The 20431-nt window shown below is 35.2% G+C and overlaps 2 protein-coding genes across 2 annotated transcripts in view; both read left to right on the top strand.

Annotated features, from left to right (window-relative positions):
• Window positions 1–507: 507 nt before the first annotated feature.
• On the top strand, window positions 508–7537 carry LOC106143555 (calreticulin). Its single transcript, XM_013345679.2, has 7 exons — window positions 508–668; window positions 831–935; window positions 1424–1659; window positions 3359–3556; window positions 4500–4709; window positions 6033–6371; window positions 7009–7537. The coding sequence occupies exons 1-7, from the start codon at window positions 581–583 to the stop codon at window positions 7027–7029; spliced, it is 1197 nt and encodes a 398-aa protein (XP_013201133.1). The 5' UTR covers window positions 508–580; the 3' UTR covers window positions 7030–7537.
• A 3443-nt stretch (window positions 7538–10980) lies between these two features.
• Window positions 10981–20431, top strand: part of LOC106143557 (uncharacterized) — a 46644-nt gene continuing 37193 nt past the window's right edge. The window contains exon 1 of the mRNA XM_013345681.2: window positions 10981–11112. The gene's annotated coding sequence lies outside the window, so the exon portion shown is untranslated. The remainder of the gene's footprint in view (window positions 11113–20431) is intronic.

Below are 20431 nucleotides of genomic sequence, written 5' to 3'. Positions count from 1 at the left end.
GCCCAAAAAATATTCATTGAAAAAACTACGACGATTCAATTTATAATTATTTATTGAAACGAGCTAGAAATCTTCACTTGTTTGATAGGGAAATTAAAATGATGTCTAAGTGTTAAGTCAGATAACAGTTAGATCAATTGTATAATCTGAAATATTTACAATAATGCATCCATATACTTAAAATAGTAATTAATAACACTGTATCAAATAAACGCAAGTTTAAACCTTCCCGCGTTTACGAATAAAGTTCGTATAGTGTGTTCGATTTCTATTTGTTGCCTGCTAGCCAATCACAAGTGTCCATCTGTCTAGCGTTACTTTATGTTGAAACGTCAAACATTCTAATTTTCTTTCTCTGTCATACTTTAGCACCCGCATAGCAAATTAAAATCTATCCTTGTCTTTCTTTCATTTAGATACGGAATGCTGATTATATATTTATTTCATTCACTTTTATGAAATTCTCCTCGTGTAGGTGAAATAGACAATCGGAGTCTACCGAAGTAATAATAGGGAATTCGGCAATTTTCAAGTTATTCGTGGCCAGTTTACTCGCGAGGTTGGTTGTTGTGAATCCAAAATGAAATCATTAGTTTTAGCGTTTGTCAGTTTACTGACAATTTATTCAATTAATTGTGAAATATATTTCGAGGAGAAGTTCCCCGATGGTAAGTAATTTGATAATGTTGTTTGATCTTCCAGAAGATGCATTTTTCTTGCGGTACTGCACCGGCTTGCCGCGTGTGATATCGATTATCTGTCCCTTTGCCGGTTTATTTTGGGGGTGTATAGTATATTGCCTACTAGACTCGTAATCTATTTGGTTACAGATTCATGGGAATCCACTTGGGTATACAGCGAGCACCCTGGCAAGGAGTTCGGCAAATTCAAGTTGACTGCTGGAAAGTTCTATAATGACCCGGAGGAAGATAAAGGTGGGTGTCTCTAATCGCATTTCCTTGTCTCATAATGTAGAAGCAGCAGAAGTTAGGCATATTTTGTATTTAATTCATTAAATTTGCAGTAATTTTCAATTTCAATTTTAATTAGATTCTAATTGAAATCTAGTAATTAATGCTTGAAATTACATTAAAATTATTTCATTAAATAAAGCTCAATTTATAACTGATTAATAAATATTCTCAAGCTAGTTCTACAATAATGTTTCACGAAATAATTGGATAAGGTCCCTTGTAGGTACTTACCTATACCAGATGGTGAATTTACTCACAAACATAGACTGATGATACACATGGCACTGCCAAAAGAATTAACAATCTAAAATATGAATATTATAAATGCAAAGTCTGTCGGCTAGACTAGATTTGACTATAAAACCTCTGGATAAATATAGGCTACTGAAAATACCAATGTAGCGAAGTCCCTGGCAAAATCTAGTATTATAATAAACTAACATTTCCAGGTCTCAAGACTTCCGAAGATGCCCGCTTCTACGCTCTGTCCAGGAAGTTCAAGCCGTTCAGCAACAAGGGCAAGCCGCTCATTATCCAGTTTACTGTGAAACACGAGCAGGAGATTGACTGCGGAGGTGGCTACATCAAGGTGTTTGACTGCAAGCTGGACCAGAAGGATATGCACGGAGAGTCCCCGTACGAGATTATGTTTGGACCTGACATTTGTGGACCTGGCACCAAGAAAGTAAGTATTTTTTTTTAAAAGATTATTCTTTCAGGTACCCTGGAGATTTTGTTTTAAGTATCGCTTATAACTGGTTTTTGAACTTATATCTTATAAATTAGATATTAAACAGGAATTACAATTTTTTTAAATTGTGTATTGTAATAATGTAAATATGTACCTACTTGAAGAAAATAAACATTTAACTTTAACATTTTGTAACATGCCTTGGTAATTTCTCAATCACAGATCATTATCTAATCGTCATTTGATTATGGCTGATTTAGTCACAGGAATGTGGAATGAAGTAACTTTTTATTCTGTTAATTTATTCCATATTCTTGTGATTTTCATATTCTTTGATGATTGCTGTTTTGTCATTCTGTAAAAAAAATTGAATTGTTTATAAAAAATACTTATAAGATATGCTCAACGTAGGAAAAGTATGCATACACAATTCTTATTGGAAAAGATACAATCTATACATCATGTGTCTCACACATACATGACTTCCTTTTACGAGTTGGTTAAACAAAACTTTGTAAACTACCATTGTTTGTAGGTAGGTAGGTACATCCCTACCGTTCGTGTTAGTGCGGCCTTGTCGATCAGTATCATTATCATTAAACACAACAATCAGATATCAGTTTGTGTTTATCCTTCACAATATGTTTTCTATCAACTAGATGTTTATTGATAAATCATAAAAAAATGCCACTATTACCTCTGTAGATGCATCTGTTTTAATATCCTGTATGATAAATATTAATATGTTGTAATTTTTATTGAAAGAAAACATTAAGTCAGTAAAGCTTGAAGTGACAACTTGAAAGATTCAGTTTTGTGTAATAGATTGTCCATTATGTAATACTGACAAAAATAGAATTTTGCCGATTAAAATTGATATTAATCAATCGATCTTGTATCGTCTTCATCGTCACTTACCATCAGGTTAGATGAGAGACAAATGCCTATTCCAATATTGAATAAAGTTGCATACCCATTACCCATAAAAATTTTCCCTGATAAGAGTATTTGACATAACTAAGTAATACTTTTTTCATTATTCTTATAAATTAAAAAAAACCATTTTATAAATTGTGTACTGTACCTACCCGAACAGAGCTGGGGCGCGTCACTAGTTACAATTAAAGGTGATCAAGGTCGCAGGTGATATTTGAATAGTACTGTGACTAATTGGCTTTGTCAGTATATTTAAACTATAAAAATTTAATACATCTGTGTACCACTGAATGACGTGGTCTTAAGTTTAACTAATTATTATTCAAATTTCCTTCAATTATTTTTCAGCTTTATAAGATCTTTATAAGACTATTCGCTTTGACTCCCCGCAAGGGATGTAGACGTGATGATTATATGTATTATGTATGTATTTTGTAGAGAGTACAATGAGCCACAAATTGATATCCTTTCTGTTCCACTGTATATTCAAAATCATGTAGCCATTAAGTAGGTATAGAGTGCAGGTAACGCTTGAAAATTGAAGTTTCGCAATTATACTAATCTGCTGATTTCCCTTTTCGATTATTATCCATAATTAATACGACCTAGTGTAATACTTCTTAATTAAAATCAAGGCCTGCCTTAAAAAAATAATGCACTGAAAAGATTTCTTCAACTAGCTAGCAGCGCTCAATAACTTCAAAACTGCAAGGACAAAGAACATATTCACTAAATTCCTATTTTTCTTATTCCAAAGGTCCACGTGATCTTCAGTTACAAGGGCAAGAACCACCTCATCAAGAAGGACATCCGATGCAAGGACGACGTTTACACCCATTTGTACACTTTGATCGTGAAGCCGGACAACACTTACGAGGTGCTCATCGACAATGAGAAGGTGGAATCTGGAGAGTTGGAGGCCGATTGGGACTTCTTACCGCCTAAGAAGATCAAGGTATGTTGTTTTATTTTGAATCTGAATAGGTATTTTTGACACGAAAAGAATCATACATGCAGATACTCACGTCTTTCCTTGCAGGCTAGACAGAGCCAACAGTCTTGAAAAGACTGAAATTTTATTTCGACACACGTCTTTCCTTGCAGGTTAGACAGAGCCAACAGTCTTGAAAAGACTGAAATTTTATTTCGATTTGAAATAGTTATTTTACACGAAAAAAGAAAAACTTCTGAATCTGTGTTTAGTTAAAGTATCTATATAAAATAAGAGTGGAAAAATGTAAGAATAGTTCAGTTACCTTTTGAATGACTCATTATTTAGCATACATATAGTATGTATTAATGACGTAGGCTTCCGTCAAAGACAGATCTTTGGACGTTTTTTACGGGAACGATAATTCCGAAAAACATTGAACAGTTTTCGATTAGAAATTCACACGCATAGTCAAACAACTATTATCCCACATCCTCTAAAATTACTTCTCTTAAAAAAATCGTACTGACATTATTATCGCCTGATGTTTTTTTTATCAACAATCCATAATTCAAAATAATTTTAGTTCCAGTTCAACAAATGAAGTTATTTTGTCGCTTATTTTCTCTTCTCAGCTGTCGCACACATTATTTTTAACTACACGTCACCGCTTTGTGACGTGTAATTAAAACTTACTAGTAAATTAATCTGGTAAATAAAATGGTAAAATATTTCGCATTTTCTCAATTTTAACAGGTCAAAGAATGCCTATCATTTGATTTGAATCTCTTGGAAGATCTATATTTTCGTAGTCACCAATGAAAAAGACTGAAAGGCCATGTTCAGCTGTATGGCTTTATGATGGAATTGGATTATTATTTCAATAATATAACAAAAGAACTATCTGAAAAACACAAGTCAGTTGTCTTTATTCGTCGGATTATTCAGAGCCATATCTTACCCACAGGACCCTGAAGCCAAGAAGCCGGAAGACTGGGACGACAAGCCCACCATCCCCGACCCGGAGGACACGAAGCCCGAGGACTGGGACAAGCCCGAGCACATCCCGGACCCGGACGCCACCAAGCCGGAGGACTGGGACGACGAGATGGACGGGGAGTGGGAGCCGCCCATGATCGACAACCCTGACTACAAGGGCGTGTGGGCACCTAAACAGGTTAGATTATGAAAATTTTTATTTTTATTTGTATGTTTGTGATATTTTGGTTGATCAGCAGAAAACGAAAAAGTAAAGTCAAGTCTTTGATAGAGGAAGGAAGAAGTCTTTTTTGAAAGCCTTGGCTTATTCCGTGTAGAAAAGTGTAGTGTTGCAAATCTATATTTGTAAATTGACGCCCGATGAAAATGCTGCAGTGTAGTTTGTTCCGCCGCTTCTTCTACACATGCGCTTTGGAAGCGGTAGTAGTTATAATTAGATTTAAGTTATGTGACGTCAATAAGTGATACCTTGTATCCAATTTTGAAAATAAATCTATTCTATTCAGAATTTAAACACAAGTTTCCAATGACAACAGTTGCAACATTAGAATATCGTGAACTATTTTAAATCATAATTAAGCGAAGCACAACGCTATTGTTAAATGTATTTCAATCAATCAATAGAAAGTTTAACTTTCACTGTAACTGAAAAAAACTCCCACTTTTAAAAACCGCGTGCCGGAAGACCGGAAATAGCAACGGATGATGTCACTCGAAGTGCTAAAGAGTTGAGACGAGCCGATAGTTTGTTGACCCTCGTAACAGTAACTGGCGGAGTCAATGACTTAAGTGTTTAGCGTCTGGTTGTTATCAATATAGGATAAAAAGTTTCATAGTGGGTACAGAGATTTACTTATGTTGACTATCATGATAAGTTTAGTTTGCAAATTTGTAATTGGAATTGGCAGAAAAAAACGTCTACCACTACCTACATATGAAAAGCGGTAGCATATTAGATATATTACATACATAGGTATACGTGGTGATACATTGTTAATATTTTGCTTGGTTATTAACGACTTCGAACTTGGTCGTTCTTTATCATACATACATATGATCACGTCTTTATCCCTTACGGGGTAGACAGAGCCAACAGTCTTGAAAAGACTCATAGGCCACGTTCAGCTGTTTGGCTTAATGATAGAATTGAGATTCAAATAGTGACGGGTTGCTAGCCCATCGCCTAAAAGAAGAATCCCAAGTTTAAAAGCCTATCCCTTAGTGAGATTCCCGAACGAGATGGAGTGGTCCTATTCTTTTTTTTATTGGTGCCGGTCACCACACACGGCACAAAGATCTTCTTTATCATAAAAGAAAAATATTAGGTTTACTCATTTGTACAAATAATTTGAACTGTACAACATGCAGACATTGTCCCTATTATTTATTCATAGATATATCAATTTCAGCCGATTCTCCCGATCCTATTAGATCCACAAAAATATCTTTAGTTCAAAATGACTACAGCAATAATCTAATCCTAAATTGTCTATGCTTTCAGATTGACAACCCAGCATACAAGGGACCCTGGGTGCACCCCGAGATCGATAATCCCGAGTACACATCAGACGCCAACCTTTACAAACGCGACGAGCTGTGCGCAGTCGGTCTAGACCTTTGGCAGGTCAAGTCGGGAACCATCTTTGACAATTTCCTCTTCACGGACGATGTTGAAGCCGCCAAAGAGAGGGGAGAGGCGCTCAAGAAGACTCTTGAGGGGGAGAAGAAGATGAAGAACGCTCAAGATGAGGCGGAGAGAGAGAAGGAGAAGGCGGAGAAGCCAGTGGATGATGATGACGATGAGGATCTCGATGATGAGGCTGGTGACGCTATTCCGGCGGTAAGTTTTTGATTAACATATAAGTTTTTAAAAAATATTTCTAAATGTATAATTTTTTTTATAAATGCTTGTGTATGAATTAGCAACTGAGACATATAGCCAAGAGGACATAAATTATAGACAATACCTGACTGCATTGATGCCTTTTTCATCAGCAATCAGTACATTGTTCCTGATGGCGTAACAGTCAGCACATTATCTTACGACAAGTGATTAAAGCAAAAGTTAAGGTCTTCAACCGTAACCACCAAGAATACATAAGTTTGTATTAATTTAGCTATAGTTGATAAAAGTGTACTTGATTGCCTGAATTAAAAAAGTTTAATGATAAGCGGCTTTAGGTTTTTTCTTGATTTACATAATTTCAACATGAAACTGTTACAAGGTTTCGATCAAACTTAAGTCAACATTGGCCGTAACTAACAAAGAATTAGAAACGGTGTACAGCAATGGCTTTCATTATTTTTAAATAAGTTAAAATACTTAATGTAGACACATAAATGATTTAATTCTGTAATGGTATGTGATGTAGTTTATAAAAATATTAATCAACTGAATTTTTTTGACGTCATGTTGTTTTTTGTTCATATTAATCAACTGAACTCTTCTTGACGTCATGTTTTTTTTTTGTTCACAGGACGAACACGACGAACTGTAAACTCCATGACTGTGTGTGCAAAGACAATACTGTACCAACGCGGTACCAATGTGTGAGTGCGCGGGACGTAGCCATCGGATGAATGTTTAGTTGTTTGTGCGTTGCGTTCAATTCCAATACTATTTGTGTTTAATTTGTTAAGACGCTCCGATATGCAAAATGTCACATATTTACATTGAGGTCTTTGACCATGCCTATTATATACTTTTAGCTACCACATGGAGAAGAGACTTTTTGCGAATTGGACATGCGTCTATAAGTTTAATTTATGAGGGTATTCCATGAAGGGCGCGAGGTGTGAACGCGTCCGGGTCGTACTGATTCTGTGTGTAAATACGATAATCGTGGTCGGATGAAAGTTATTTTTGCGGCACTGTGTGCCCTCGCGGGTCGAATTGCACCGTCAGTGTTGCCAGCTAATGCACGCTGACGGTGTAAAACGGAACGCGAATTATTTTCTCATTTTTATGTTGTGAAATGAGTCTGATTAAAATTAATATATAATTTTTTTATGTCTTTTATTTCGTGACTGATGTATTTCTTTTGGGTAGCGTTTCAGAACTATCGATAGTGAAACTATGACCTCTGAAATCATCTAGAATAGTATCTATAGCTCAGTTTGGTGCAATAGCATCATAAACTACAATACTATCGATGGTATGATTGGTTACCCAAGGTCTCATCGATAGGTATTTCGATACGAATTTGTTTACATCAGTTTACTTACACTTGAGAGTTAATAAAAAAGGGGGGATTTGAATCCTGCAGAAAACAGTTGTTTTGTAATTAAATAACATCTTGTAAGGCAATAATCTCTTTATTTTCCTAGTCTCTCATCGCCAACATTCTTCCTCCTGGTTTTAGTCCCGGTTGAATCCTCTCCACTCTGGAGAAAAGCCCAGGGGTATGCTTATGATTCTGGATTGGGTGAGTCAGATTTTTACACGAAGCGATTCCATCTGACCTCTGCAACCTTAGGATCCTTATTACATCGTTTTCCCACATAACTGTTTTTTTTTAATATTCTGGGCAATTTTCAAAAAACAAGTTATGTGGTAATTGTCCAATTACTATTTTCATGGCCGGGATGGGATGTTGTCTAGTTAAGCCAAGAGACGTGATAATAATGCGACGTATTAGGATAATGCCGAAATACGTATAATGACGAGCTGTCAACTAAACCGATCAACCAACTGTGCTTCTTAAGCGCATCACGCATTTTAACCGAGCACCTTGCCGATTCAACCCATCGAGCGAGAGAAGCGAATGAGATCTACTAATCAACTTGGGACGAAAATACATTTTTTGTATGTGTATGTATGTAACGCAATGTCTTTCGAACCTATGGTCAGATTTTGATGACATTTAAAATGAGTGTCGAGGAGTATCATCTCGTCTATCGCCTAGTACGTATTATAAATGCGATAGTCCGTGTCTGTTTTTACGGATTTTAACGCGGTCGGAGCTGCGGGCTGAAAGCAAGGGCGATATTAAATGTCTAGTCGAATTATGCGAGAGAAAAATTTAAATAAGGCCTTATCAGTATCATCCTGGATATAATTTTACTTACCCTAAGAAATTAAAAAAAAAGGAAAATATTTTTGAGAGATTTTATGTTTTACCGATTCTACTAAGTAACAAAACCTAAAACGAACCTTTTTCTGTCTTTATAAGATCGTTTTTAAAATATAAGTATTTGGATGTGAGGGATGAATGGGGTTGGGTGTGGGCGTGAGTTTACGGTTCCCTTATTGCTGGTTGATAACATATAATGTCAACACAGTAAGGATTTTACCCCAATTTGCTTTGTATATCCGGTGTTAAAAATATTAATGCGTTGGTGGTCGAAATTGAAAGAATAATTAATAATATTTTTTAAAGTTCATTTAACTTACTTCGAGGCTACATAATCTGTGTGATTTGTCTCGTATACATTTATATTTATTTAAAGATATTGTAACTGCTGTAACTATCTTTGGCTAAGAGTTTGGTTTCCACGGAATTTATAAAAAATATTTTCTTGAAGATGCTTAAGCGTAGGTACTTAGAGCTAATTAACGTAGAACTAAATTGTTTACATAAAGTTTCAACGAAGTAAAGTCGCAGTCAAAAGTTTTAGTTTATCCGAGATTCTTCATTTTATTATCGTTCTCGTAAACACATATTATGCACAGTAGTTTCCTATTACAAAGAAGACGTTAGGGATTTTATGCCCTTCCGGACATTAGGGGAGTTGGAATCGATTTAGCTACAAGCGTGTTATTGATTGGGTCTGGGTTCAATTCCGTGTTAACATTTTTATTACCTTCTTACTTACTAACTAAAACCGATATTGTTATTTTGTCGCATGGTTAAGAGTGGCTGTACTTCAGTGGAAAATAATATAGCCTTTATATCGCTGGTAAGTGCTACAAGATTTTCAGCGGCAAATCATCCCTTAATGTCGTTGGAGGCGACTTAAAAAATCGAATAATTTTTTTTATTTACCGCGCCGTTTTGTGTTTGGCAAACAGCCGACTTTAAAAAATCCAAGCCTCGCTTGCTGTCCTTGTAAAGTTTTAAACTGTACCTACCAAAGGAAGCCTTAGAGCTAGTCGTGGAGATCTTCCATAAACGCATAGGTAATTTGAATGATTCTTCTTGTATTGACTTAGTACTGCCTTGCGACTTGCACCGCCTGCGTTCACGCTTCGCATTATCGTTATAGTTGGAATGCGATATGGGAGTTGGGGTTAATAGGTATCCATTTTAATGCTTTCCAAAACTGAATAATGAGTACATTACATCCGCATTTCAAACCTTTTTTTTTACCACGTACCTACATACCAATTTAATGGCTTTTGTAACTTTTATGTGCAATAAATGGAATTCCATTCAGAAATATTTTGTGTGATTCCCAGCTAAGTTTAGAATAGAAAAACTCACTCTTTTTCATGGATGTCGTAAATTAAGGCTACTAGGAAAACACTAATAAACGGCTGAACGTGGCCTTTCAGTATTTTTCAAGACTGTTGGCTCTGTCTACCCCGCAAGGGATAAAGACGTTTTTGTATGTATGTAGTATATTGCTGGGAAAATGTTCCGCTACAATGCAGCATGCAGCCGAAACTCGTGTCACCGGCCGTGCTCGCCCGTACCAAGTTATGTGGTACAGTCGCATACAGAACGGTTGGGAATTGGATAGCGTACATCGCTGTTTGACAATAAAATTGGAATTGTGAGATTGCGTTATTTGGTTACATTTTTAAAATTCGTTTCATAATTATATTTTTTTTTTATTTGCAATCGAAGAAAGAAAAAGTTACAAAGACACATAGTACCTATAGTCAAGGAATATATTATAACCTTTTATGATAAATTATATATTTTATCAAATTAAAAGGGCATATTATAAGTTAGATAACAAATAAAGTAATTCAATAACTACTTTTTCAATCCGTGTAACGATTTCGTGTTACATTTATACTAAAAAAATTTAGAGTCAACTCAAAAACTACTTCGATTATAGTAAAATTGGGCTATAGACCGACTTGACCCACATCACATTAACTTACGATAAATCAAGTTTAAAATTTGGACTTAATAAGTGGTGCCATAGCTTATCAGATAAATAGAAGAATTAGAGATCTGCACTAGGTCAATCCAAACTTTGAGAATATCTAGGCATATTGGTCTAAGGGACAGCACCTGCACTTTCGATAACTATAGCTTTGACAGCGATTGATTTGTGAGACCAGATGAAAAATCCTCGTCCTCTAATCATTTAATTTTAAAGGCTTTAAAACATCACCTAAACTATATAATATTATCTTTGTTTATCTCTACCAAAACTAAATAAAAGCAAAGCAGCAATGTAAGTAAAACTCAAGTTATTATTATCAGACATTTGTTCCTCGTTACGCAGGCGCTAAGTCCCGCCACTCTCAGAGAGGGCGACCTCAGTCCTCTCTAAACCTCCGCTAGGAAAGTACGTTTTCCCGCCAAAAGTGCCGATTGACAGTTAATTTTTTTTTATAACAAAAAAAAAACCGTGCTGTGTTATTTAAGTATTCATACAGATCAGGCTCTTGGATTTTTAATTCCGTAAGTAATCCAATTAATTTCATTTATTATAAAAGTTTTGAAGGTTCTATGGGAAAGGTGAATGAAGTCGGGCTGGCAACTAGTGTTGTTGCACATTGTTGTAGATCGGTGGAGATTGTGCTTGGAGCAGGAAATAGTACATTTTTAATTGAATCTTTCGAAATACGAGGCTGATGTCATCTATCTACGTGACTGTTAATTCATAGAAATCTAAATAAACTTGTTGGGTAGTATATTCGTGCCTAGATTTTTATACCTATTGTGCACAGTGAAGAAAAAACAAGTTGTGAGTCAATTATTATTTAGTACCAAAGGAACATTTTTAAAAAATATCTCACAATGTAAGTTCATCGCAGAAGTTCACACAGTTTTTGGTTAAAGCTTCTTAAGCTGTAAATTTCAGGCTGCGGTAGTGTCAATTTTTTCTAAGGTACACGGCATATTCGAGGAATGTTGCTCATAATGGTTCACGGTTACACCTTTTGTTGCCTGAATGTGCAGTTTTCTAACGCTGTTTTTCACACGTCAATCCCTAGTTCCCCCAGGTAAGGCACTAACAGGACGAAAAATTCATCATTTTTACGATGATCATTGCTCGTATCGTGACTGCACATCACTAAAAACTCCCTAATTCTACAGTATCATTAATTTAACGACACGCAGCTCATAAAAGCGTTTAAAACCAGGGTGTCTTATCGGAAGATAAACAGCTGAGCTTGTTAATTGAGGGGATGGCCACGCAAACATGGGCTAATGCGGGGTTTGACATGAATAATCTCGTTCATTTTGTAAGAAATTAGGTTAAAAAGGCTATTTACAATGATGGTTTATGCGCGAAGGGCGAGTTTTTAACGAAACTTAAAAGATTAAAACTTCCTACTGCTGGGTTGATCACATTTTGAAAACATTCATAATTATTTTTTACCAATTTTTTTCAAAACTTTCTTATTTAGGTACAATATTCTTTACAAGTTTGGGCATATGATGGTGAGATACCTAAATAAATTATAAGTTAGGCATATCACACGCTTCAAGTCTTATTCAATTGGTGTCCAATTATTTACACTTAGAGTGTATTGCTTCATTTGATTGCAATAGGTATTTCTACTTATCAGCTAGATTACATAAAAAAACTAGTTACCTATCTTTTTATCAAACTAGGTACTATGTCATACTTTGAAATAAAATTGTTTTTTCACATTTCGTATTAGATTTTATTTTAGTATTAAAATAAAAAGAAGCAATGGAATCCCAGTTCAACCATGTTTATTCTGTGCACAGCATTTCAGAGGTCATACGGCAATTTTCCGACCTAGGTAGGTACTCGTGTACCGTGGAAATCTATGGTCTTGGCTATGACCATAGATTTTACTCAGGACACAACTGAAAGCAAAATGCCCAGAATCCAGGGATTGTGAAAATAAAACAGAACTTGGAGTTTATAGCTCTATAAACTGTTTATGTCTGTTCAATTGTCCCCATCAAGGATTATAGTCAGCTATAAAAGTCAAATATTTTTACGATAAACGCAATTGCTTAATCATTTTTCTTAGTAGGTACTTCCGAAATTTTAGTAAACTTCTATTTCAAATCACAAACACTCACATAATTGAAATGAGTTTCCTATAAAATAAATTTATTCATTTAAGTAGGTAGTTAATTTTCGGAGCTTTTACAAAGGGTTTGTAGACACTTACTTATGACCAATCCTGATTACCCCATTTGTGGATATCCGTAAATTCTTCGGGAATATACTTTAGGCCTTCAAAGTCTAAAAGTTTGCTTCCTTACAGTTGATGATTTCATGTAGTCTTGACCTGAATCCAGCAGTAGAGGAACTTCAGTAAGAAATGGTTTCCTTGCATAGCTAGGACCTGTATAAAACACTCAGTTGCTGAAGCAACCGGAGAAAATTTTTATTATATTTTCGATGGGCAAAGAAAACAATTGAATTCATATAAACATTGTTTCTAAAAAAAACATTTACTTTCTTAAACACATACATGGACTAGACCTTCAGAGGCGTTACCAGACCAAATTCTTGAGTTACGCAAAAAAAAAAAAAAAACTACAAACACAACAAAACCTAAAATTTCAAACTTGGCATCGATGTAGGCGTAACATGTCATTATGCCATAATTCGCCAAGGTGATCTTCATAGAACTTAGGGCGTGCACTCTGCAATTCTTTGTGAAGTTAAACAATTAGTTCGTTGACACATACAAACGGACTGACAGTCGCTAGTGGTAATCGCCGGACGGGTCGTGAATAGCAATGAGGTGGAAACGAGTCGCGATGTCCGTGACTGAGGCTGATTGCAAATTAATGGTGATAACAGATGAAGAGCTTCCGATTCCTTAAATACATACATACATATAATCATGATTATATCCCTTGCGGGGTAGACAGGGCCAACAGTCTTGTAAAGACTGATAGGCCACACCTTTGGCTTTAAGATAGAATTGAGATTCAAATAGTGACAGGTTGCTAGCCCAACGCCTAAAAAAGAATCTCAAGTTTGTAAGCCTATCCCTTAGTCGCTTTTTACGACATCCATGGGAAAGAGATGGAGTGGTCCTATTCTTTTTTGTATTGGTGCCGGGAACCACACGGCATTCCGATTCCTGACGCTAGAATACGAACATTCTGTCCAGGAATTGATCTCAGCAGTTTTGATGAAAAATCCAATTCTTTTTTTTAATTAGATACAGTGAATTAGAGCATTGTTGGTCGAATCGATAAGTTACCTGATTTGAAAATGATTAGTATTATGCATATAGAGGCAAAGGTTCAAATCTCATCATGGCCAAGTATCAATAACTCTTTTTTTCTTTCAAATATGAACATTAGCTTGAGTGCTAACCCAAGAAAATTAAACTAAAATTGGTGTTGTTGTTTAAAGTAAAAGAGGAGACATTAAAATGTGAATTTATATTAAATATATCTACCTATACAAAGCGACAAAATTAAATCATTCAAAATATTAGGGTCAAAACTACACTTCAAGCTCTGTTTCTCGTTTATGAATATTGTATAAATTTCTGTGCAATAATTATTTGTTTGTGGTCCGTGTCAGTCATGCGGATTACGCGATTTTTTACTTGAAACTTGTTTTATACTTAATTGCCACCTTGCTTTTCAAGCTGCTCTGCTTGTGAAGATTTGCACAGATTCTCTTAATTGGCTATGTTTTTTTTAAATGTGTAATTTTATGCGGTTTTCATGATACGAACATTTTCTTTAGTATAACTTCTTTCGGATAATATGGATCTTTAGGATAATTAAGTCATACAAACGGAAAATATATTTAATTTTTGATCGACCGTTCAAATAAAACGATGGAATTTCGACAACCAAACATACATATTTTGAAGACGAATTCTTTTAATTTACTTTATCTACAAAATTCTGTTGGAGATAAAGAAAAGTATGGGATAGCAATGTTATCTAATCGCTCCTCAATTGGAGGTTTACACAAGATAAAATAAGAAACAAAATACTATGACAAATAATTCGAGATAAAACGAGAGGTTTATGTACGTATTTCTATTTGTTGATTTCTTCTATTCTGGTTTTGTAGATGAATGTCCTCTAAACTTTCATATTTTGTGTAAAATCGAAAATCTTGGTTTATATCTGACTTTAAGTTAGTCAGTTATCTTTTAGTAATGAAACTTTGTTTAAGTACTCAGAAGAGAATTTCCAAAAAAGTAGCATGTCTTATCCGCTATCCATCCAACAACTCAAATTTATAGAAAATCAGTACAATCATCACACAAGTAAGACATTATACATATCACTTATTTTGTATAGTTGGCAAATAAACTTTTGAATCTTTATAATAATCGTATGGATTGATTAATATTTGAACGTGCTCTGATAATGTCTGATAATACATAAATACAATATATTTAGTTCAAAAAGTTACATGGCACGAATACTCCGAGCCGTGCTAGATACGTCACATCGAGGGCAACATTGCAATATCTCTGATTCAAGCCAGATAGTGCATTGGTGCAAGCTCGGCGACGCATTGTTCTATATTTTGCAACCTAATAAACACTAATTTTGTTATGTTGTGCTTTTTTCCGTGTCACTTTTCTGTTACAAATATAGGTAAAATTATCTGTAACTTGTTTGGAAATTGTTAATATATCTACCTACTTGTTATTTATTATAAGGTAGATTGCAAATAATAACTAAGAAATAGCAATTAGGTAGTTAGACTGACTCAATAAACACATTAAAAAATCGTATTTTATTTCTGAAATAGAGGTGTCTTCTTGTGCTACGAGTAATAAATGGTCCAGCAAAAAGTGGCCTTTAAGTATCGTGACTGTTGGTTCTATATGTGTGCTAAATTTACCTACTTTTTCCACTTCTACTACAGATATAATATACATCATGTTGAACAGTAAAAATTTGTAAAGCGCGGCTGCATCTGCCGCGGACCGGTTTGGTCGTGTGTTCGTTTGAACAACTGCATATGGCGAAGGCTTCGTATTGTTTGCAGACAAAGCCACGTCCCCTGGCTAGAGTATATACTTATATCTGACTGACACGTCATTCGTAATTTTATAAATTCGTTTACTGCTAAAAGCTTTTGTTTGATGCCTATTTTTTTTTAATTTCTGCTGTTCATCATTTTTCTCTCTATGTTTTTTATCTTCGATATACGAAGTTTAACAGGCGGACTTGAAACCTGCACTTACTGTGTTTGACCAAAGGTCTGTGAGCTTCCCTCAGGAAGAACGGAGTCTGGAATGGAATCAGTCATCACCAATGTTTCGGAAACTTTGTAATGCCCCGTAAATAAAAGACAAACGACCTTTTTACCTTATATTTCTTTAAATCTACTGCTTATCTATCTATATTATTAAATTTAACCAATTATACGACCTCAATAAGCCAAATCTCGTGCACGCTGTCGTAAGCCGCATTGCCATATCTGATTATGTGCATTTATATGCATAATTGTAGTACACACAACTATAGAATGTTACATCAAGCGGATCTTACGACACCGTAATAATGCCTAAAATGCAATGAATCGGACCGACTTTTGGTTCTGTCATCTGTACTTTATTCAGACCGGCGTCTTACCAGGTTACTGTGACCTCTAATGTGTAAGGTAACGTTAGCATGTACACTGAACTGCACATTAGGCTGCACCGATAGTAGTTCTTTATGATGTACTTCATTCCATTACCGGGAAGCTTAAAAATTTCTCATACTATTTAAATTACATTATGTAAATTATTTTGTCTTACTCGTATTATTAAAACTTAATACTTATATAGTTTTTAAAATGTACATTTTTCGATCTACATTGCTTGTAAATTACATGCTAGTCAATGGTCTGCAAACTAAGGATGTCGAGGGTTAAGAGAAGAAAATAATGTCGGAAAGACGTTTCTAGGTCCCAAAGAAAATAGGAAGTTCCTTAGGAACACGCAAAGAAGATGAGAATTAAATATATAGCTGTAAAGCATGATGGAGCCTGAAAAACGCAAAGATGACATGAATGATGAAGACAATTATTAAGCGATATTAAGTATCCTATATTAATGAATAAAATTTTGAATTTTAAATTTTGAATTTGAATTTGATGATAAAAAATACTAAGTATTTGCAATCTCGATGTGCAGTTGTCGGTACATGTACAGGTTTTAAGAGCTTGAGGAGGAAGCGCCAGTCGCGACTTGGGCGGCGGTGAGTCATTGTATGACAACAGACGCGACAGTTCAGATAGACAAGTATTAAAGTATATGTAAGTTGTCTTTGAAAGACTGGTCGTGTGCTTAATGCATAATATTAAGTTTAAACTATATTTGCATGCAATGCAACTTTGTTCGCGTAACCGTAAAAGTCTTTTTTATTATCCGTGCTGTAAGAATTACTGAATATTACTGATATCTTAGGAATCCAAAGAAAAGGTCGAATTTCTACTTTCTGCACTTACTTGTAGCAGTTATGTTTCATCTGTATTTTTGATTTAGTTTCTGTCACCAGAAAGTAGTCTTTTTTAATTTGCGTGACAATTAAAATTGTTGTAATGTTTTTTTAACATTAAACACGAAAGTACACCGGAGTGTGCAGTGCAATTTAAAGATACCTATGCAAGAATAATACCTAAAGGCACACAATGAGAAAACATTAAGTACAATTTCTAGAATTTAACTTCGAATGTGTATGACTCATCACTGTGATTCAAACTAGCCGGTAGGTATATTGTTTTTTCTATTTGCGAATCGATCCGATAGACATCGAATTGCAATGCATTGCATTGAGTGCATCATGCAGTATTGTTCTTTTTTGGGCGTGGAAAGTCGAAAGAGTAGATACTTATTTATAAAGTGACTAAGATACATGTCAGTCAATCACGACATTGCAATGTACTTATGTTCATAAAAATCCACGTTTAAGATTTATGTCGCACTAACTTTTACCCGCGACTTTGCCCGCGCGAATTTCTTATAATATTGTCCCTAATATAATGTCCCCGTTTTCCTATTATTATAACTACGTGATACTAATCTTTTATTAACTTATTTCATATACCTACTTGGCCATTAATTATCATAATCATATTTCGGTCGTATAGTTACAAATTGATTTAGAATAAAAAGTAGGTAATAAAAGTGAACTTAGCCCAAAAGGGCGTTCGTGGATTTCCACATCAAAATTTACGAAAATGGCCATAATTGTAAAACAATGTCAAACATAATATGACCTATTTCCAAAAGGGTCAGCCGATCCCCACTCCACAAATAATAACAGATGAACATAGGGGTGCGTCCACATTGAGTGACACGACGCGACCCTCTACTCTTGACCCATATATAATGCCATTATTTCCAGTTCGATGGTATAAAGGAAAATTATGTAGGAAAGCGTGGATTATACAGTTCTACCTATACAGTAAAAATGTACAGTCGATTGCAGGTAACCTTAACCGTCCTATGGTTTTGATTTGTATAAACAGGCGACTGTAGGTACATATGACTAGGAGCTGCCCTGGGTATAACATATAAATATCTCGTGAAAATTATTAGTATTGAGTACTGATGTTGAAATAGCATTAACCGAGTTATGTTGGAAAATTGATTTATAGCTAATTTTTATCATGGAGGAATGAACAGAGAATAAATAACAGATTACGACTTTCAAAAACCGAAGATTCGTTTATAAACCACACCTACGAGTACATAGTTTTTTTTTAACTCAACTTATTTATAAATGATCCACTTGTTGGACATGTTTTTACGAGAGTTAAAGTTTTAAAAAATAAATTACTTACTTATTAAGCAATTTAACAAGATATACAGGTACGAAATAATGTGTAAATACTTAGGTATTTATTTTTCTTCGATCATTAAGTTTCGTTAGCTTAGTAAGTATATGTCGGACTGCCAAAGACATACAATCATACATAAAATCACGCTTCTTTCTCTGAAGTGTAGGCTAATACTTCATTTTGTTACTTTCATTTGCCACGATCTCTGCAGACTTCTAAAGAAAAATCCAAATTAGGAAAATTAATTTAGGAAAGTTGATCACGAAAAAACAAGTATTTATTCATGAAATAATTATTTATTAATGATCAACTTATGTTTAGATCAATTATAAGTAATAATAGCAGATTTAGTTGCACAGCAGTGAGTTTATCTTATTTATATCATAGATATCAATCAGAATCTAGTATGTCGCAAGTTACCTCCTAGTTATAAGATAACAGCGTTTATTATTGAAAGGTCATGCATATACTTGCATATTTCTATAAATAACTTTATAATGACGGGATTATAATGAAGCATGACACATCGCTGTGTAATTAATCTTATTTATATGTCGTTTTATACATATTATATCATCAGACGTTTGGTATAAAAATCTGATTTACCCACTCAAGAATCTTGGTCCGAGCTCCCAAGAGAATGCTTGAAGAAGGAGTTAATAATTCTCAAACTTAGGTATATTTTCTTTTGAGTAACACTCAGCCACTCTTTTAAAATCGCTTAGTCTTGTCGCTATTTAAATCATGCAGATGAATGTGGCCTTTTGAATCATTTCACGATTGTTGGCTCTGTCTACCCCGTAAGCTACGTATACCACACATACATACGTATAGTAACGTGGGGTAGACAGAGCCAACAGTATTAAAAAGACTGATAGGCCACATTCTGACTGTTTGGCTTAAAGATAGAATTGAGATTCAAATAGTGACAGGTTGCTAGCCCATCGATTTAAAGATGAATAAAAGTAGATATATAAGCCTATAACGACATCCATGGGTAAGATAAGATACCTATGGACTGGTTCTTTCCGAAAAATACCGGATAGTTATACATCGTATTTACCTTGTTCATCGCCTTACCCCTAGTAAATAAAACATTTCTTTATTCTTTCTGTGTATACCTACGACATGAGTAAATATTCATAATACGACTAGTTAGTCTCATTTACTTATACCGGAAACTAAACACTATTGCAGTAATAGGTATCATCTTGTAGGACCTTCAGTAAAAGGCAAACAGCAAACATAACCATTTCCATCCGTTTTACTTCCGTTGTTCCGAGGTCAATTCTATAATGACATTTGGCCGCAAAATTTCATTCTCTGAACCGCTGCACCGTGTCGAACGGACGATATGAGGACAAATGAATAGCGAGCGAGCGAGCGAGATAAATACTCTTTTTTTCTCCTGGCACTAACGCCATGGAGGTGAGGATATGTATATTAATCACGTCTATATCCCTTGCGGGGCAGACAGAGCCAACAGTCTTAAAACGACTGATAGGCCACGTTTAGCTGTTTGGCTTAATGATAGAATTGAGATTCAAATAGTGACAGGTTGCTAGCTCATCGCCTAAAAGAAGAATCTCAAGTTTATAAGCCTATCCCGTAGTCGCCTTTTACGGCATCCATGGGAACGAGATGGAGTGGTCCTATTCCTTTTTTTTAATGGTGCCGGGAACCACACGGCTATGGATATGACCGGGACTAATACCGGTCATATCCTCACCTCCTCCCTCCCCAGATATTTTTATTCACGGTGTTGCATCGCAAGTCCCTGTGGAAACACCACGATCATTACTTACAAATGGACGGCAGAGGAGGCTCGACGAAGGAGGATACTTTGGAGTTTGGCTCGTGTTTTTTTAACACTTATGAGTACAAATAATTCTAGCCGTTAATCTAGGTTACATCCTCAATTCTCTAGGGAAGAGTCCGGGGTACGCCTTCTTGCTATGATTCTAGATTGGGCGAGTCAGGTTTTTACACGAAGCGACTACCATCTGACCTCGGTAACCTGTT

Source organism: Amyelois transitella, chromosome 7, assembly GCF_032362555.1.
Source record: "Amyelois transitella isolate CPQ chromosome 7, ilAmyTran1.1, whole genome shotgun sequence".
NCBI lineage: Eukaryota > Metazoa > Arthropoda > Insecta > Lepidoptera > Pyralidae > Amyelois > Amyelois transitella.
The sequence above is the reverse complement of the archived record's forward strand: the minus strand, read 5'-3'. Positions and strand labels throughout refer to the sequence as shown.

Coding starts and splice junctions, on each gene's coding strand:
- LOC106143555 (XM_013345679.2), top strand. CDS start 581: ATGAAATCATTAGTTTTAGCGTTTGTCAGTTTACTGACAATTTATTCA. Junction 669..830: donor CGAGGAGAAGTTCCCCGATG/GTAAGTAATTTG, acceptor ATTTGGTTACAG/ATTCATGGGAATCCACTTGG. Junction 3,557..4,499: donor TACCGCCTAAGAAGATCAAG/GTATGTTGTTTT, acceptor TCTTACCCACAG/GACCCTGAAGCCAAGAAGCC.